At 38.0% G+C, this 18,716-nt stretch overlaps 3 protein-coding genes across 3 annotated transcripts in view; 1 reads left to right on the top strand and 2 right to left on the bottom strand.

The window, feature by feature from the left end:
* The window catches only part of LOC134653358 (uncharacterized), a 96,234-nt gene that overhangs the window by 10,056 nt on the left and 67,462 nt on the right, over positions 1-18,716 (bottom strand). The gene's annotated exons all lie outside the window — the stretch shown is intronic.
* Positions 1,993-6,951, bottom strand: LOC134653356 (uncharacterized). The gene is made up of 5 exons (XM_063508693.1): positions 6,915-6,951; positions 5,653-5,731; positions 4,100-4,291; positions 2,738-2,882; positions 1,993-2,110 (listed from the first exon to the last, which is right to left on the bottom strand). Exons 1-5 carry the CDS (start codon positions 6,923-6,925, stop codon positions 2,007-2,009), a joined length of 531 nt encoding a protein of 176 aa, XP_063364763.1. The 5' UTR covers positions 6,926-6,951; the 3' UTR covers positions 1,993-2,006.
* LOC134653209 (uncharacterized) lies at positions 11,502-15,724 on the top strand. The gene is made up of 5 exons (XM_063508535.1): positions 11,502-11,608; positions 12,047-12,095; positions 13,478-13,654; positions 14,622-14,793; positions 15,566-15,724. Exons 1-5 carry the CDS (start codon positions 11,568-11,570, stop codon positions 15,685-15,687), a joined length of 561 nt encoding a protein of 186 aa, XP_063364605.1. The 5' UTR covers positions 11,502-11,567; the 3' UTR covers positions 15,688-15,724.

The raw sequence follows: 18,716 nt of genomic DNA, 5'->3' as shown, positions 1-18,716 counted from the left end.
AATATTCAATCTGTTTCGAAAAGATTTCCAATACATACATACAAAGCGTTTCGTTGTCGTAGCGATAGCGATTGTCACCTTGGTTAGGCCGGCTGATCTGCCATTGCCATTGCATTTGCCATTGGCGTTTTTAATTTATGAACGGTCACTTGCGCAGTTGCGCCAACGTTGCGTCGAGCGGCAGCCATAGAGTTGACTAGACGCCGATGTTTGGGAAACGCTAGTGTGGGGTGGCTCTTATAGAGAACGAAGTGTCAGACGCCTTGGCCAGACCCCGGATCGGTTTAATTAGCAAGACATCCTTTAGTGAGAAAGCAGTATCTTTGCAAAATCTCTATAATTAAAAATTGGCCAAGAGCATGTCGGGTCATGCAGTGTAGGGTTCCGTAGTTACCATTCTGTCAGAATAGGCTAAACTGGGGTTATTAGGAAGTAGGTATCATGTAGGTATATTACAAGCAAACGGGAGTACTTTCTCGATGTGTATGTTGAGACCTCGTTGCCCTTTGAAAACACGGCCTTGTGGGCATTGTGGGCACTGCATTAAAGGTTCCGCATGTGAGGTAGAGGGGGGGGGGGGTAGCTATATAACTTTTTAATTAACCTTCAGAAATTCATTACATATACTTAATATCATTATGTACCTAACCATAATATTTTTATCTATACCTATTTAAACATATGTATTTATCTCAGTTTCGGGTAAAAGAGGTTATCAAAATACGTAAATTGAGATTAAAATATTATGAATAATGTCATCCCAACTATTTTTGCTTGTTATTAAAAATTAAAATCTTACTTATATTTGCTAAAGAAGACAGCAGCAGACATTTAAAAACATCCTAAAATTAGACTTGTCAAAAATGGACCTTGAGGCCAATTCGAAATTGCATGTGACATCAAAATTATATCCAAATGATCAGGCCAATTTGAACGTACACTGATATCAGAATGGCATACAACTGATGTCATCATTTAGATTTCATAATGTAAACTTTCAGAGGCCAGTTATCTCCTGAACAACTTCAATGTTCATTTGTCTATGCGACCATAGAGAAATATAGTAAGACAAGAGTGCTCACTCCATACATCAGTTCAGACTATTAATTTCAGTGTCTACATCTAGCATCGAGTAGCGGAACTATCAGTACTGTTACTTGACAATAGATGTAGCACCGACCGGAAAGTCTTATCTCAACAGCATAAGACTTTCCGGTCGGTGCTACATCTATTGTCAAGTAGCAGTACTGATAGTTCCGCTACTCGATGCTAGATGCTAATAGTCTTTTTGGTACTAAAACTGATGTATGGAGTGAGCACTCTATGATGGGACAGTAATTGTTTTAATAAATAAAAAAATAAAACTCTTATTTTTTATAAGTTTTTATTTTATTAAGTGTTATTATGTTTTTCATTAATAAAAATCTCTTTATAAAAAAAGTATATTTTTTGTAAAATACATTTTCTAAATTATAAGTATGTATAGGTCCACAGTTTTAAAACTATTGTTAAGACTAGAATACTTAATTAATAAGATATTATGTGTGCATTAATAAACTAAATGCAGCTTGCGTTTAATAATGTCTTTATTGCGGCTTTAGTACTTAAAAAAATATAATTCACATTTCTGTCCATTTGAAACGATTGCAAGTAGGCTACGCACCCTGTCGCTCTGACCAACTAAGCTATCGAAGCCTTCCAACAACATCTCTGCCGAACGCCGCACCAAGAATCCAGAGAATCCTTATAATTTTGGAAAAATTGCCACTGTATTCTGGTGCAACATATAAAAAAAACTGCTTATTTTATGGTTGTTACGGTTATTATTCGTTTCAATCGCTCGCGGCTGTTTTTTTACACACTTTTATTTAGCTTCAGTGTATTCTTTAATGCAGATAACGTATAAGTATTCTTTAATGCAGATAACGTAATTTCAATTTCCATGGTAGGGCATCAGATCCAGGCGTAATAACGGTTCTGCGGCCTTCAGACTAGATGAGTGGTCCTCAGAAATCATAGGTGTTGAGCAGTCTCGCGTGTGTGGCGGGATTGCTTTTTGAGAATACCACGTACGTCTGGTACACGAGTATCAGCATCAAGGAGTATAACACTGAAAACAAACAAACATAATATTTATTGTATTGTGTGCCGGCTCCCAGGTTTTGTAATGTGGCTCGGGGCAATTTTGTAAGTTACAGTTTACTTAGCGAAAGCTCCTTTGAGCCTTTACCTTTACAAGCTTGTAAATGTTCGTTTTTTTTTTTTTATTCAATAACCTTTAATTTAAACTTAACTAATAACACTGACATAGATTGGTTATAAAGCGTTCCTGAAATGGTCTCCACTCAGCTTCGTGTCAAGGAACCTCTGAGGTCCCCGACGCTGGTCTCCCGTGGAAACCCTTCCGAGAGAGCGCAACTATGAGCTATTTTCTAAATCAAGCGTTTGTCATCTCTCAATGGGTTCGCAAAAAACTGATAGCCAAGCCGAATCGGCTCCCCGTATGCTCTGCGTTGTCTATGAATACCATTTATTTCAGGACAAGTCCCATAGTATGTTAGTAACAAGATAAATACTTAAAATTAAAAAATAATTAATTTAATCAAAATTAATTTAATTAATTAATTTTTTTTTTTAATTTTTTCTATAAAGTATCAAAGTAATTGAACTGTTTTAATGATGACTCACGCTAGACCGGGCCGTTTTACGTTTTATACATGTATTGTAATAGACTTACCGCAAATCCCGAGAGGGATCAAAGCGTACATCATGAGCTCGGTTTCCCCCCACTCGAGCCCGATGAACCCGAGACACCCGAGCACGCTCAGCACCACCACCACAATGCCGTACCACATGTATGCCATCACGTAACCCTTGTTGCCCTGAAACAGAAACAAAGTGACGATGACGTTACAAAGCAGCCATGCCATCATTATGGTATTTATCAGCAATTCCACTGTACCAGTAGGGAGTATTACTGCAATGTTTTGCCGCCAGAGTGCAGCACTAGCGACTTAAGTATACCACATAGTAACTTATACACACTGTACCTTAAACTGTTTTTTGACAAGTTTTCACAGACAATAAAATATGACATTGATACATCAAGGCGGTTTGTTTACAAAGGGCCTACCCCGGACACGCGAAATTGAAACTCAGCTATCTGCCTCGAATCTTTATCGCTCGAATATGCAAGAGTTATAGAGAGGTTAGATGACAAAATTTCGAGTCTCTCGTTTGCGGTAGACCCTTAGATTGTGACTTATTGTGGAAGTGGCGCCCCCTACGCAGACTTTCGCGTAATATTCCCAATTGGTTCTGTATTCACCTTTCACAAAAAGTGTATAAGAGGTGCGTATAATTATTTTTACGCCAGTTACGGAAAGAGAGACCTAAGCCCTCCTACGTGTACATACACGGTCAACACAGCTGGTCAACTTTATTGTCACGCGTGCAACAAAGTATTTAAGAGCAAGTTCGGCCTGGCCAGCCACATTAGGGCTCACGCTAGACAACGACAACGTCCATAATATTTATTTAGGGTCGCCGTCATCGAGAACGATGGAGAGGACTATATTATTGAAGTCCCGAGTATCCCGACGGATATCTGAAGGTTCCCATCATAGAATTCTGGGTGGTCTGCCTTTTCGCCGAAGTTTTATTTTCCGAATTTCACTTGCCAACCAACCAATATTATTTTCCAGATAATCTACTGTGGCAATTAATCTTTACATTTAAAAGAAAATATTTTTGGGTTTTGTATTACACTTACGACCACCTAAAACGTGGCGTTCTAAAAAGTGTTTTTGTAGTTATCCAAACAGTGGCACACTGTTAAAGGTTGTTCCCAACCTATCTGTGCCAAGCAAAATAGTTACAATACTTACAATCACGGTCTATAATAATTTAAAATAAACAACTAATGGACAGCTTTTTTTCTTTCCTATCGAACCGCTTCAAGGTCGGCACCAACTTCAATCATATCAGTTGCTAACGCATATAAAATAGGTAATATTTTATTTTATCCTTTTTGAAGTCTGTTTTCTTTTAAGGGTAAAAGCAAAATATTACAACCTTGAAAGCGATAAGATCAACGTACCCTTCGAATTCCTACAACCAGCACGATGGCGAATGTGAGTGCTATGGCACTGCCCACACAGCACCCCGCAGCCATGCCCGTGAACAGGTAGACCAGCACCATGTCGTTGGGGCCTCGGGCCTCTGAGAACCACTCGTATAGGCTGAGGATTAGGAAGGCCAGGCTCCCTAGGGACGCTATGAGGCATAATATCTGAAATCAACAAGGAGAAAGTTTATTTCATGGTTTTATTATTTTTGGCCATACTCTGAAGCGTGAATGGGTCCTTTTTTTAAATTGTACACTATAATACACATACAAGACATCCTCCAGACTGAGCATAGTAGCGCTACCCCCTCTGCCAGAAATATACGGTAGTTTTACTCCATTTTCGAGTCAAAAGTGTCTTTGTGTGACGTCCGTGTCTTCGAACGGACCAATCACGGCACGGGACTCGCTCACCTCGTCCCCGCACCCCAGTATTTTTGGCAGCATCGGTTTCATGAAATAATTGCTCTAAACTCCGTCTAGAGAATTCCTCGTCTATGCCATAACTATAATATTAGGCCAATAGTCTGCTGCACCATGTAGGTATACCTAAAGTCTATTTTTTTATTCGGTAGACTAAAATGACATTTCATAGTATGAGATGACACATGATGTTCATACTAAGAAATGTCATTTCAGTCTACGGAATAAAAAAATAGACTTTACTTGGTCTCGCACGATAAATTCGAAATTCAAACTAATTTTTAACCCCCCACGCAAAAAGAAAGGTGTTCTATTTTTTACGCTAATCTCTGTCTGTGTCATATACATAGGTATGTATATGTCTGTCTGTCCGTCTGTGCCATCGAAACTCAACGATGGCACAACAGTTTTTTAAAGTCAAATCGAGTTTTCTCGCGGTGATTTTTAGCTGTGAAACAAATAAACCTGCTGTAGAGTATCAGCTCTTTTTCAAAATGAAGGCATTTTTGGCATAAAATGAATAGCGTAGGGTTTTTTTTAATTTAATTTAATAGTTTTTACGTCACCGAGAGAATCAGAACGCGAGAATAAAATCTCACTTCCTGGCCAAGGCAAGCCGTAAAACTTTATACAAACCACGGGCGGTAATTCATAAAACCCCAGATCGCATATTTATGACCCTCACCTTCGGTTCGGACCAGAAACACCTGCGATCTGGAGCATTTACGAATTCACCTCCTAGGTATGTAATGTGCCTACTATTCAATGTCTGTTTCGGCTGTTTGCCTGATGCAGTACTAGGTGGGTAATATAATATTTAAAACCTTCGCGTTTTGAACACATATTAACTCACATTTATAGACGGTTCTAACGCGAAATTTATTCAATTACCTTTATATACCGACGTTTCGACACAGGTTTCACTGGTCATGGTCGCGGCCAACTAAAGTCTCAAAATGTCAAAACAGAGATTTGTGCTTTAGTTGGCCGCGACCATGACCAGTGAAACCTGTGTCGAAACGTCGGTATATAAAGGTAATTGAATAAATTTCGCGTTAGACCCGTCTATAAATGTGAGTTAATAGGTGGGTAATTTCACTTACGGCATTTATGATGGCGAATACGAAGCATCCTTTCTCCACCGGCGCCCCGCAGCACGCGGAGGGTGAACAACAAGACCGACTGAAAACATAGAATAGAATAGAATAGAATAGAATTTGTTTATCGTTTACCGTGTCAAACAAGATGTTAAAATGGTACATAGTCACAACGGCTACCCTTTCCGGGTATACAATATTTTACATACTTAATTATTATACAGCGTGGAATTTGACGACGGACCTTTCCGGAAATGGGAGATAGTTTAGCCTTAGCTCTATATTTTCTCCATAGAAACTATGTTAATATGGGCAACCGTTTCTAAATTATGGCCTTTTAAACATCCATGCAAAAAACTACTTTGTTCTAACCCTAACAGGTGACAGGGTCAATGAACTTACTTGTAAACAATCTTTAGACGACAGGTATGTTAAGTTTTGCCCCTTAGGTAGGTTAGGTAGGTTTAGGTACATTTTATTTATCTCCTTAGTAATAAAACTTAGCTGGTGGCCTAGCGGAAAGTGCGTGCGACTTGCAATCCGCAGCTCGCGGGTTCAAACCCTGGCTCGTAGAGTCTGTGCGGAAAGAGAAGATTCGTAGAATACATATAACTCTTCTCTATCCGCACAGACTCTGCTAATGAGTTTTTCGGAACCTATGTACAAAATACCATTGGATATTTACCAGTCGCTTTTCGGCGAAGGAAAAGATCGTGAGGAAACCTGACTAATCCCAATAAGGCCTGGTTTACCCTCAGGGTCAGATGGCAGTCGCTTTCGTAAAAGCTAGTGCCTATGCCATTTCTTGGGATTCGTTGCCAAGTGGACCCCAGGTTCCCATGAATCGTGGCAAAATGCCGGGACAACGCGAGGAAGATGAGCAACATGACGTCATCTCGCTTTGTGTGGTAGGGCACAGCAAAGTGAATGTCATTCTAGAATCTAGATCTAGAGCACAGCCCATCACTACCTACTTATGTGGCTTCACGTTTCGGTATATGAATGGTAAATAGTCTTAAAATACAATCGTTTATAAAGAATTTCTTATAAAATGTTTCATAAAGAAACATTTCATAAGAAATCATTATAAACTTTGTTCCTGTTATCACAAACCTAAGGTCATGTTTTTTGCTGAACTTTCTTATGAACTTGTGTGCGAATTAAAAATAAGTAACCTTGCACAATCATACAATCAGCTTTAAAAAAACATTTACGTTAAAATAAAATAAAAAGAACATTAAATAGATAGTTAATTAATCAACACTTACTTCGATTCCATCGTTAACGCTTAAAATATTGATTTTAAAATACTATTTGTAAATAGGCAACTAGTAAAAACAGTTGAAAAGCTACACGTCTAAAAGCAATAAGTAAAACCGCTCAACTGACACATCTGACCTTGTTGCCACTAAAGTATTCGCAAACATTATTCGGTCGAGTATTACGGCGCGCAAGAGACAGCGCTATTATTGTTGTGTCTTTCTCTGTCACTCGATTTCGCCGTCTGGCGCCAAATGACATCATCAAGTCTGCCTGGTTCAGGGGAGATACGTGTTCAGAGTACATTGTGTGTTATATTGTCGTAACCTCTATTAGGAAAGCAGTTTGAATTTGAAATTTATTGCTTGACAAATTCGACAATACGGTGCATAATTGAATGACTTTTCCAAAGGCTGTTACGTCTTTTCTTCGTCTGTTTGTATCGGACCTTGGACCTTAAAAGGCCGCAGACTGGGGATCACCTTTGTAACTGTCTGTAGAATAAGTTCACAGGTTTTCCTTATTGCTCAGTATTCTTAGAACATGATCGATATTTCAATAGCCGCTCGCATTAAGGATGACTCACGTTAGACCGGGCTAACCGGGCCGTGTCCGGGCCGGAGCTTCCGGCGCTTACTTTTCTATCTATGACATCTATGACAGATGTAGGTGATCACGTGGTGCTTTCCATAGAAAACGAAGTGCCGAATACCTCGTTCTAATTTTTTAAATCAAATAAAACAATTATTGGTACATTTGGTATGCATTTATAGGTACGAATAGTAGGTACTTAAATTTAACGTTATAATATACACTTACCTAAATCTAACTAAAATCGAACTAAAAATGTCACAATTACAATTACGAATATATGTACCACTAATATGTCATAATTACTATGCAGAAACAATAACTAATAAAATAAAATGTCCGACTCTGTGTGTCTGTGGAATGTGTTGTTGTGTTGTTGCTGTTGTTGGGCAGCCATTCGTCTCCTTCCCTCTCCGATCCTGCTCGCGTTTTACCAGTTGTCTGCCGATTAATATGTGCAGGGTGGTAGGCATTTATGAGCCTTACTGCCATACGTATCATGGTACCAACACATACGTGCATGTGCCGAGCCACCCCTGGAGCGAGGTCGAGATCGTCTCGAACGCGAGCGTGACCTGCCTCTGCGTCGCGCACTTATGTCGATGGACAAAGCTTTCAGTTGTTGCTCTAAGGCGGCAATTTCACGTAAAACTTCAACTGGATCCTCCGTTGTCGCAATGGTAGACGTCGGAGCAGCGCTGTCGGCTATTACATCCGCGATGTGGGCAACCTTGTCCAGGCGTTGCTCTGGTTGCGTAGCTACAGCCAGGATCTTCTGGATGGGTTGCGGCAACCGCTCCATCCACAGCGTACGAAGCTCTTCATCTGGCACCGCAGAACCAGCAAGAATTTTGAGTTGCAGCAAAAATTGAGAGGGCTTGCGGCCACCCATGTACTTCGACTCTTGTGACAGAAACCTCTTAATGATCGCAGTTTTAAGCGCGACATACTTATTCTCTTCTGGCGGGTTGAGCAGTATATCTCGCACTTCTGTGGCTTCGTGTGGGGCCAACGAACATACCACATGGTGGTATTTATCATCGTCGTCGACGGCACCGCCGGCTGTGCTGAATATTGCCTCTATTAATGAGAACCACAGGACAGGGTCACAAGGAACGAACACGGGCAAATTAAGCATGATATGCGCATTCTTGCTAGCCATTTTTAGAAGTACACTACCAAAGTCACTTTACACGATTAGTCCACTAAAAGCACTAAAGTTTACGTCGTGGGTGGGTTTATCCACGTGACAAAATAACCGTCACTATTTTAACACCGCGGATTTAAAGTGACGGGGACCGTTTTATCACGCTGTCACGTAGACAAGAACGACCATCATATATCCGTACTGTGAATATGGGTACAAGATAACTTGTCGAGTTGACGTCTAAATAAGAACTGACTGATCCTGACTCCCGCGATTCTGATAGCCGGCCTTTGCAGGTAGGCTTGGCGGAATAGCGGTACAGGACCTATAACGGTTTGCCACATTGTAATTGGCTAAGCTTATAAAAGCTAGCCATAAATAACTTTATTGGGTACCTAAAATTAAACTAACAATATTCGGGCACTGACATACAAAAAAAAAACAAAGATGTATTAAAATAAATGGCAATTGCCGACAAAGAAAAGGATACAATACAATGCTTTTACAAATGCTTTTCCTTAATTATGACAATAAACAATATTACGGTCAGGTATACCATTAACTAAAAATTGCACTTTGCGTATAACGGCAAAAGCTTAAAATTTTATGTAAGTAGAAGAAATTGGCGCCTACCCAAAAGTTGTCGTGTCACTGGAAAAAATAACCAGTAAGAATTCTTAACAACTTCGCTAAGAGAGGTGAGTTCATATATTAAATTGTAATTAATTATTACTTGGTGTAAACTAGAATGTGTTTTGTTAATTGCATTTACCATGAGATAAGGTATACAACACATTATGTTGTGACTCTAGAGATGTATAAAAAATAGTAGTATTTTGCCCAATCCCATTATAGGAGCTGTAAAACTGCATACCTCCTATGATGGGATAATTTACATAATGATGCTTGCCATGGCGTAATTTCATGTTTAAACAATACAGAAGTATAATGTAGTTACTCGTACGAACTATGTCAGGAGGTCTTCTCGGACTTCGGATAAATTAATATCGTTTTTACAAAATTTTATTTAACTTGCCCTGTTAGTTTGTATACAGGGTGGATTTTCTTTTTGGGTCAGTGAGGGCAGCTACCAGATTCCGTGCTGCGACGAGAAAACGGTCTTAGAAAACCTTCCCTCGATTTCAAATTAATGAAGATTGGCTTTTACAGATTTTGGAAAAAACATACAGGGTGCGAGAAAAAGGTAATTTTTGACAATCTTTTTTTTGATGCCAATCGATCCCATTCCTATTGAGGATCAAAAGCTTGTATGGAGCTAAAAAAAAATTCCGGCTAGAAAAGCCACAAATCGAGGAAAACTTTTCCCATACAATTTGTATGAAAATCAAAACTTTTATTTTTCACATGCTATTTTTCTATGACAATTGATTCCATTCTTATCTAGTATCAATAGTTTCTTTGGGGTCAACTTACGATAATGTACTAAAAAGCCACAAATTAATAAAAACCTTTTCCATTGACCCCAAAAAAACTATTGATACTGGATAGGAATGGAATCGATTGGCATACAAAAATAGCATGTGAAAAATATAAGTTTTCATTTTCATACAAATTGTATGGGAAATGTTTTCCTCGATTTGTGGCTTTTCTAGCCGGAATTTTTTTTTGTTCCATACAAGCTTTTGATCCTCAATAGGAATGGGATCGATTGGCATCAAAAAAAAAGTTTGTCAAAAATTACCTTTTCCTCGCACCCTGTATGTTTTTTCCAAAATCTGTAAAAGCCAATCTTCATTAATTTGAAATCGAGGGAAGGTCTTCTAAGACCGTTTTCTCGTAGCAGCACGGGATCTGGTAGCTGCCCTCACTGACCCAAAAAGAAAATCCACCCTGTATTAGTTAGTGTGGTTCAAATCTTGGAAATGGCATTTGAGCCACTTTCGGATTTCCGATTGAGTTGAAATTTTGGATACGTATGCAAATCGGATGACAATGCAATCGGGTGACAAAAATGACTAATAACTAGTTTTTTGCCAAAAACTTATTCCCTATTCCAATATCTTATACTGATAGGGTACGCCCATTATAGGGGGCCCATTACTGGATCCACGTCCATTACCGGGGTTCCATTACTGGAGCTTTGGTGTCCATGACTGGAGAAAAAAAACATACTTTTAATTTATTAATTATGTGGAAACTAACTGCAGTATCTTTGATACAACACGCCTGAAACATGAAAGAAGGATAGGATATTCATCTTTTAACAAGCTAAGCGGTAGAACTTTTACATGTATCAGGGAAATATCACAAATACTCCAAATTTCCTCTTAAATGTCCCATGACTGGTGCCGTTACTATACCTTTCTATTTATTTTACAAAGTGCTTCAAAAAAGAAAACTAATATAAATTCAGAGAATCAGAGCGGGACGGATGATAATTAGAATTACATCAGTTTTCGTAATTGAGATTTGAGATCATCATTATGTTACTATTCTAATTACATACATAAGTCTAAGGCAGAGGCACACCACATACAACCAAAATAAGTTGATCTCCAATCAAGCTTGGTTATGACAGTTCGCAAGGTCATGTAAATCTGGTGACGGCGACGTAACTTCTCGCTATCGCTATCAATGGAAATACAGTAACAGCAACAGCTCTCAACTGAGAGGCCAATTCGAGTTTTAGTTATTCCATCTGTTTCCGATATGATACTGATTGTCAGTGTCAAGAGTGACGTTTTTGGTTGAAAATCTTGGACACTGACAGATCAGTATCATATCGAATCGAATAATTAATATTCGAATACGCCTGTCAGTGTGAATAATAATATTAATGATAGGTACATACAATGGCCTTTGCTCGTGTTACGTTGGTTTAGTTTGTGTTTAGTGTTGTTGTACTGTGGTCGTGTGTATTGCTCATTTATTTATTTGCGTGATTATCTGTGATAAATTGATAATGCATATTAGTTTGAAGAAATCCGTGGAAATGAGAGAAAAGTAAGTATATTAAGTAAGATAAAGTGTGCGTTTAAAAAAATACGCTTAGTATTAGTAGTAGTAAAAATCTCATTTTGTAGGTTAACCTTGGTTACATTACACCTTTGTTAGATAAATGTATCTAGGTTCAATATTTACATTAGGTTGTCTTCATTCAAAACTACCTAATTTAAATTAAAAGGTACTTGGTAGTGTAACTAACTCATGAGCCAAGTTTGCAATGATGTGTTATTTTTTGTTTTTAGTTTGGTCCTAAATTGATTTAAAGTAAATTTAATTTAATACGAAGAATTTAATTTTGTATTAAATACGTCACTTGCTGTGTTACTTGTTATGTTACAGAAAATGTTAAATCTTGTCCGTCAAGTGAATGACAGCGATGTTCATGTCAAAATTGAAACATACCTAATTAATTGTATGGTAATATCGTCTTTCCAGACACTCTTGGGTGGAGACAGGCACAACAATCTTCGCATTCCTGAACGTTGTAAGTTATTTAGGTTATAGTTATTAACTTATAAACTAAATTAAACATTAGGCACCATGGTGGGAAACCTTTATGCACCAGGCTGGAAGTTGGAACACTATAATTACGGCTCAATTTTTACTAATACTAATCTAACTTCATAAGGTCTACCATACAATATTTTCCTATTTTTAATTGTAACCTTGTTGTATAGTGAATGGGGATGAATATAGTTTGTTCGAGAAAACGCTAAAACAAAACAAATGCTTCCTTGTTTGTTTGTGAAAGCTTCTAATTAGATTAAAACATTCTTCTAATTCTATGTAAGTACGGTAGTACCTACCAAGTACTACGAAGTTGCGGTTCGTTGAATGGGTGACGCGTTGCGTATGAGGAAAAAGGTGTATTTAAATGATTTGTGCGCGGCATTGGGTCTTGAAAGCCGGTCTTGAGATTTCTGAGGGAAATCCGACTGTGGCCGTCACTTTAGAAGGAATATTTCCGCTTCTTCGTTTAGTAAAAACCATGAATTAAATTGATTTTGTGTACTACATGATTGTGATTTTTAACTGTTTTCTGTTGGTCACATAACCTATCAATAAGCATGAATTGTATGATATTCAAATTATAATAAACATTGAATATTTTATATTAAATTACTAAGCCGTCTTAATATCCAACTTGCCGCTGCATTGATCTCTGAACTATATTGAGACTCAAATGGGTAATGTACCTAATACATATGTTTTCTTTCTTAAAATAAAGTTCTTATCTTAAGAGTAAGACCGTTCTGTTCCAGATCACAGTAAGATCACTTTAACCAGGATGTCGGTTCAGATTTAACAACTTGTTTCGGTTTTGATCTTATATTGATACGACCTTGAAAAACACTTAGATACGCGCTTATATGCGCGCTAATCACCAAGATGATCGTCAAGTCGTAACAAAACGTCGTTTTTAATATTCCGTGCCCAAAAGTTAAAAACGGGACCCTATTACTACGACTCTGCTGTCGGTCTGTTCGTCCGTCCGTCTGTCTTTCACCAGGCTGTATCTCATGAACCATGACAGTTAGACAATTGAAATTTTCATAGATGATGTATTTCTGTTCTGGTATAACAACAAATACTAAAAATAGAATAAAATAAAATATTTAATTAAGTGGGGCTCCCATTCACCAAACGTGATTTTTTGCCGTTTTTTTGTTATTTATTGATATAGCAGCAACAGAAATACAGACATACTACTCGTATCACAGTTCATGATACAGCCTGGTCAGACTAACGGACAGTGGAGTCTTAATAATAGGTCCCTATCCGGCCAAGTACCCAAATGGGTAAAATATATTTTACCAATTTGGGTACTTGGCCGGTTTTTCTCCATTACTGACCGTTGTCTTCCAGATTTCAGCCAGCATCGGAGTCCTAATATGCCTGAACGTGCTCACCATGTACGTGTTCGAGGCGGTCACCCACACCGACAAGATCGACACATTCATGTGGTCTGCGTGTGTCGGCACTAACTTTGTCGCCATCGTGTCCTTGGGGTTTGCCGTGCTGCTGTATCTCGGTATTAACAAGGTAAAAATCTTTTTTTGTATAAATAATTAGCGACCCGCCCCGGCTTCGCACAAGTTATACATAAACCTTCCTCTTGAATCAGTCTATCTATTAAAAAAACCGCATCAAAATCCGTTGCGTAGTTTTAAAGATCTAAGCATACATAGGGACAGACAGACAGCGGGAAGCGACTTTGTTTTATACTATGTAGTGATATAGTTACAGCAAATAATTTAAGTCCAGATCACACCGGTTGCGTGTGCTTAGTTAGATGTGCACGTGCACTAAAATGCTTGAGCCGTGCCACAGTACAAGAACAGTAGTGAATCTTCATATAAATATACCGCTGCCGGCTTGAATGTGTGCGTGCGCGCCGGGCGCCGTGTACGCACGCGCTGCCACGCACACATTCGCATAATATACGGGGGAATACGGTGGCGGCAGTGTGGGCCGTACCGCGACTGTGATCGCGCGCATTCGAGTACGCTCGCATTTACCTGCTCTTACCGGCCTTAATTTATACCTCATTTATGAATTGATAGAACATTTCATTATATTATATAAATAGAAACCTAGTGCTACTCATAATACGCAAATAATATTTAACTAAAAATAAAAGTGACGACCCTAAGCGCCAACGCAAGAGTAGGTAAATAACTTGCCGAGCGGCCTTAGATTCACTACTGTTCTTAGTATACTGTGGCCGTGCACGCACACGTCACGCTAGCAGTGTGCCGTCGCTCATATGGTTCTGTATATTACAACGTGCACGTAGGTACACGTCTACACACGCAGCCGGTGTGCACGCACAAGCCTTTAGGTTTCCACTTTCACTTAGTGTCACTCCAAAAATCTTTCTGAAAAATATTTAAAATCTTAACCATCGTTGGTCCTTAGTTTTAATAATTTAAGCTAAATACTAATATTTTAAGCGACTCGAATCTGAGTGGCCATACGATTAATTAAAATAAACATATTTCTATTCTAGAACAAGCCGTGTTTCATACTAGCATACTGCATCTTCGGAGTCACCGTAGTAATTTCAATAGTCTGCGGACTAGTGCTCATCCATCAACAGAATCTGGGCATAGAGAAGAAATTAAGAGAAGTTTTCTGTGAATATTACGAGCCCGTTGTATATGCTACTGTTGGAATGTGCGGTAAGTACCTACCTACATGACAGTCGCTTTCGTAAAAACTGGTGCCTACGCTAATTCTAGGGATAATTTGTCAAGCGGACCCCAGGCTCCCATGAGCCGTGGCAAATATGCCGGGATAACGCGAGGTAGAAGAGACCTATCGCCATGATTATAAATAATGATAATTCAACATCGTCACTATCATTTTGAACACCTCGCATATCAAGAAATATCTTTCTAACTTAACTTAAGGGATAGGGGCTGCGACCCTCGCTCTGGTTCTTTCCTTGTTCAACAGATATCACTGGCCATTCAGCGAGGTAATGCCTGGGTTTTGGCACATTTGGCCCGGGGGACAATCAGAGTGGGGTGTAATATTTTATTTGTTAAGTTATTTAATTATACTCATTCTTAGGTTTATTTAAGTTTATAATTTTTATGTTTAATCCATTTGTTAATCTAATTATTTTACTACTTCACTCTTAACTAATTTCTTCTACTAAGTACCTACATTGTCTACCCAAGTACCCATACAATAAAATGATTCTTGCTTTTTTTTGTTATTAAATTTTTCCTCTATGTTCAATCGGTTTTGGATTTCACCATTCTGTTCAACTTAAAAAAAAATCTCTGTTAATCGCTGTAGATAAGTAGTTTGTATGTACTGTACTCGGTGCAATTGTCATGTTTGAATTTGATTGTGTTTCTGTGGTAATATTATTTGCCATAATACTTCCACCACATTACCAACATTCAACGTATTTATTTTAATCTGTCTCTCTTTCGATTTCAGTTGTGTATGCATTATTGCTTACTATGATCTGCCGGACCTGGGTTTTGATGACATCCTGGCCTTCAGGCGACCGAAGGAAACTTGTCAACGATTACTATGAATCCGAGTGGAGATCAGAATGACGGTTAACTGCCTAATTCGCTAGAGAAGAAATAACTGAAATAAGGGTCAGATACATAATAATAGTGTGTGCTTAATTCGTACGCGTCTTTCCTGTAGACATCGCAAACTTTAGAGAATCAAAAGCAAATTTTTGAATTGCACCCTTACAGGAGTGATACGAAATGTGTGTGACCCATAAAAAACAGCATGATATGGTGGTATGACTTTAACATGAATGTGTAAAAAAGGCTGAAGATTAATATCAGTTAAATACACGCGTTTTTTCGCTTCTGGTATGAAAAAAGTGAAATAAACACATCTACAAAAACTGACAATGTAATTTACTACAATGTATTTGCATTTCTTGGTTTGTATATGTACAAGACAACTAATAAATACGATATGAATTTTATTTCTTTTGTTTTATTTGTTTTTAGGGTTCCGTACCCAAAGGGTAAAAACGGGACCCTATTACTAAGACTCCGCTGTCCGTCCGTCCGTCCGTCCGTCAGGCCGTCCATCTGTCACCAGGCTGTATCTCACGAACCGTGATAGCTAGACAGTTGAAATTTTCACAGATGATGTATTTCTGTTGCCGCTATAACAACAAATACTAAAAACAGAATAAAATAAAAATTTAAGTGGGGCTCCCATACAACAAACGGGATTTTTGACCGAAGTTAACCTTTTGGCCGCCGGACCTAGTCCGCAGAGACGCTCACTCACACGCCAGAGCAAATTTTAAGTAAACAACTAATAAAAAGTTTAGGGATTGCAAATAGTGATATCGATATTTACAATTTATGGTAAAAATCTTCTCAATTTGGCTTTGTTCTTATCCAACTTTAATTTATTTCGAAAATGCCAAAAATTAACATATTTTTTACACACGACAATGTTAAAAATAAAGGTCTTTATCATTAAAAACAACCACTAAACAATATCGATTCATGACGTAATATCACCGCACTAGGCTGTACAAGAAGTCGTTTATACAAGACAACGGCGCGCATGGACTGTCCGCAGTGCAGACCGACAAGGACTGTTTCCGCGCGGATTAAGTAATAATAGTCTCTAGGTCAACGGCGTAAGCGCTTGTCGGTACGTAAACTTTATAAGCGTAACGTTAGAGCCGCGCATCGTGTGTCGATAATATAAATGTAAGTACCGGAACTGCATTGGGGAAAATTGCACGTGGGTTAATTGAATTGTCAATGAGTGAAAAACAATAATATTGGAAAAGGGTGGGGATCGGAAATGTTCGGGAATGCATGTTTCACATTCGACATTAGATGAGCTTCTCAGTTCCCGTATTACATCCTCCCTACCATGTCAATTTTTCGTCAATTTCAAATATATAACATTCTCATAGTTAGGCGACACCGACTATATAGTCCTAGCGTCCGCCTGTACCATTCTTGTGCGAAGCGGTCACTGCAGGGTATCACCCCCCACTACACTATCATCTTAAAATGAATCTTTTGTTCTGCAAATAAACCACAAGGACAGATTTACTTGTCTGACTCTACTATCAACAGCTGAAGAAGCTCCCTGAACTTCAGCTATAGTTAATGCCTGTCTCTCTCGTCTCGTTTTACGTATTCTAGTTACGACCAATTGGCATTTAACAAGTGTTCAAATGCTTAAATAAAACCAGATTTGCGATTTGATATTTATTTTGAATATTCTCATATCGAGTTAACATTCCCATCCCTAGCTGTCTTGTATACAGGACAACGGCGACGAGGAACAAGAAAAACGTTGAAATCTGGAGCAATTTTTTTGAGAGCCTTATTATAAAAGAATGGATTTCTATAGCTGCAATAAATGCAATTTTTTTTAAACAAGGACCTAAAACATTAACATGAGTGTAAAAAAAAAATATAATTGATATTTTTTCCACATTTACCGAGCGGTTGAATTTTTGTCTTGTATACAAGACAGCGGCGCCAGTGTATCGTTCTATCGTTGTCTTGTATACATGCCAACGGCGGTCAAAGGGTTAAGCAACGTCGGGCGGGGTCAGTACTTGGATGGGTGACGCGTTTTTTTGCTTGTTTTTTTTGCTTGTTTTGCTCTATTCCAAAGTCAAAGTCAAAGTCAGTCAGTCGGGGCGTGCGGCGTGCATGTTAAACAAATGCAAACGTATAGGAGCGGCCTTAGTGCACGCTGCTCAAATAGAAAGAAAGAATAAAGAAAAGATAAGAAATCACTTGTGAGCCCGACGCTCCGCTGCACGCCCCGCCGAACGCTCCGCTCCGAGCGTCCACTCAGGCCTTACACTAATTGCTCTCAAACTTTAAATAAATAAAAAACAATTAATTATCCACAATAAACTCTCTATACTCTCTATAGGTATACAGTTGGAACTTGGACGATATCACTTCCGGGCCCTTTTGTGACTTTTATTATTAGTTATTTATGTATGTAGCAGGTATAATAATAATTAGTAACACAAAAGGACAACCTATTGTAGAATTTAAATAAACAATTGCAATTCAATAAAACAATGAGTTATTTATTTAAACGTTTTTATTTAATACCCAATGAATTAACAAAGCATTGTACAACGTTCACAAACATCAAAAATCCTATAAAATAAATTCCACGTCATAATAATTGTACAACATTTAAAGCGTTCATAATTGATCGATAGTGGCACATTTATATAAAGGAGTACTCACACACAGACAGATATAGAATAGAAATAGTTTAGTAGACAAATATATTGGTCGCAACAATAATATTGAACATTGTAGTATGTAGGCATAAAATTTATAAATTTGATTACCCTTTGGAACTCGATTAAAAATATACATGTAGGTATATTGTTATTATCTTATTAATATAATATATTTTAAATGTATTAAAAATAATTTCAATGTGGGATATGAGATATTTATGTAAAAATAAACATTATATTTCAGGAAAATAACATATTTTTTCAGTTACGAAAATAATTTTATAAGAATGTAATAGGTACTTTTTGTTTACACCTACCAACTGAACTTACGTTCTTTATAATACAATTTATTTGTATTTCACAAAT

This window comes from Cydia amplana, chromosome 13 (genome assembly GCF_948474715.1).
Source record: "Cydia amplana chromosome 13, ilCydAmpl1.1, whole genome shotgun sequence".
Classification (NCBI taxonomy): Eukaryota; Metazoa; Arthropoda; class Insecta; order Lepidoptera; family Tortricidae; genus Cydia; species Cydia amplana.
The sequence above is the reverse complement of the archived record's forward strand: the minus strand, read 5'-3'. Positions and strand labels throughout refer to the sequence as shown.

What these genes read in the sequence shown, in the direction of transcription:
- LOC134653356 (XM_063508693.1), bottom strand. An exon ending in TATTCGCCATCATAAATGCC is followed by an intron (nt 4,292 to 5,652) that starts GTAAGTGAAATT and finishes TGTTGATTTCAG; the next exon opens with ATATTATGCCTCATAGCGTC. An exon ending in GATCCCTCTCGGGATTTGCG is followed by an intron (nt 2,111 to 2,737) that starts GTAAGTCTATTA and finishes GTTTGTTTTCAG; the next exon opens with TGTTATACTCCTTGATGCTG.
- LOC134653209 (XM_063508535.1), top strand. Translation starts at nt 11,568, where the DNA reads ATGCATATTAGTTTGAAGAAATCCGTGGAAATGAGAGAAAA. An exon ending in TCCGTGGAAATGAGAGAAAA is followed by an intron (nt 11,609 to 12,046) that starts GTAAGTATATTA and finishes TCGTCTTTCCAG; the next exon opens with ACACTCTTGGGTGGAGACAG. An exon ending in TGTATCTCGGTATTAACAAG is followed by an intron (nt 13,655 to 14,621) that starts GTAAAAATCTTT and finishes TTTCTATTCTAG; the next exon opens with AACAAGCCGTGTTTCATACT.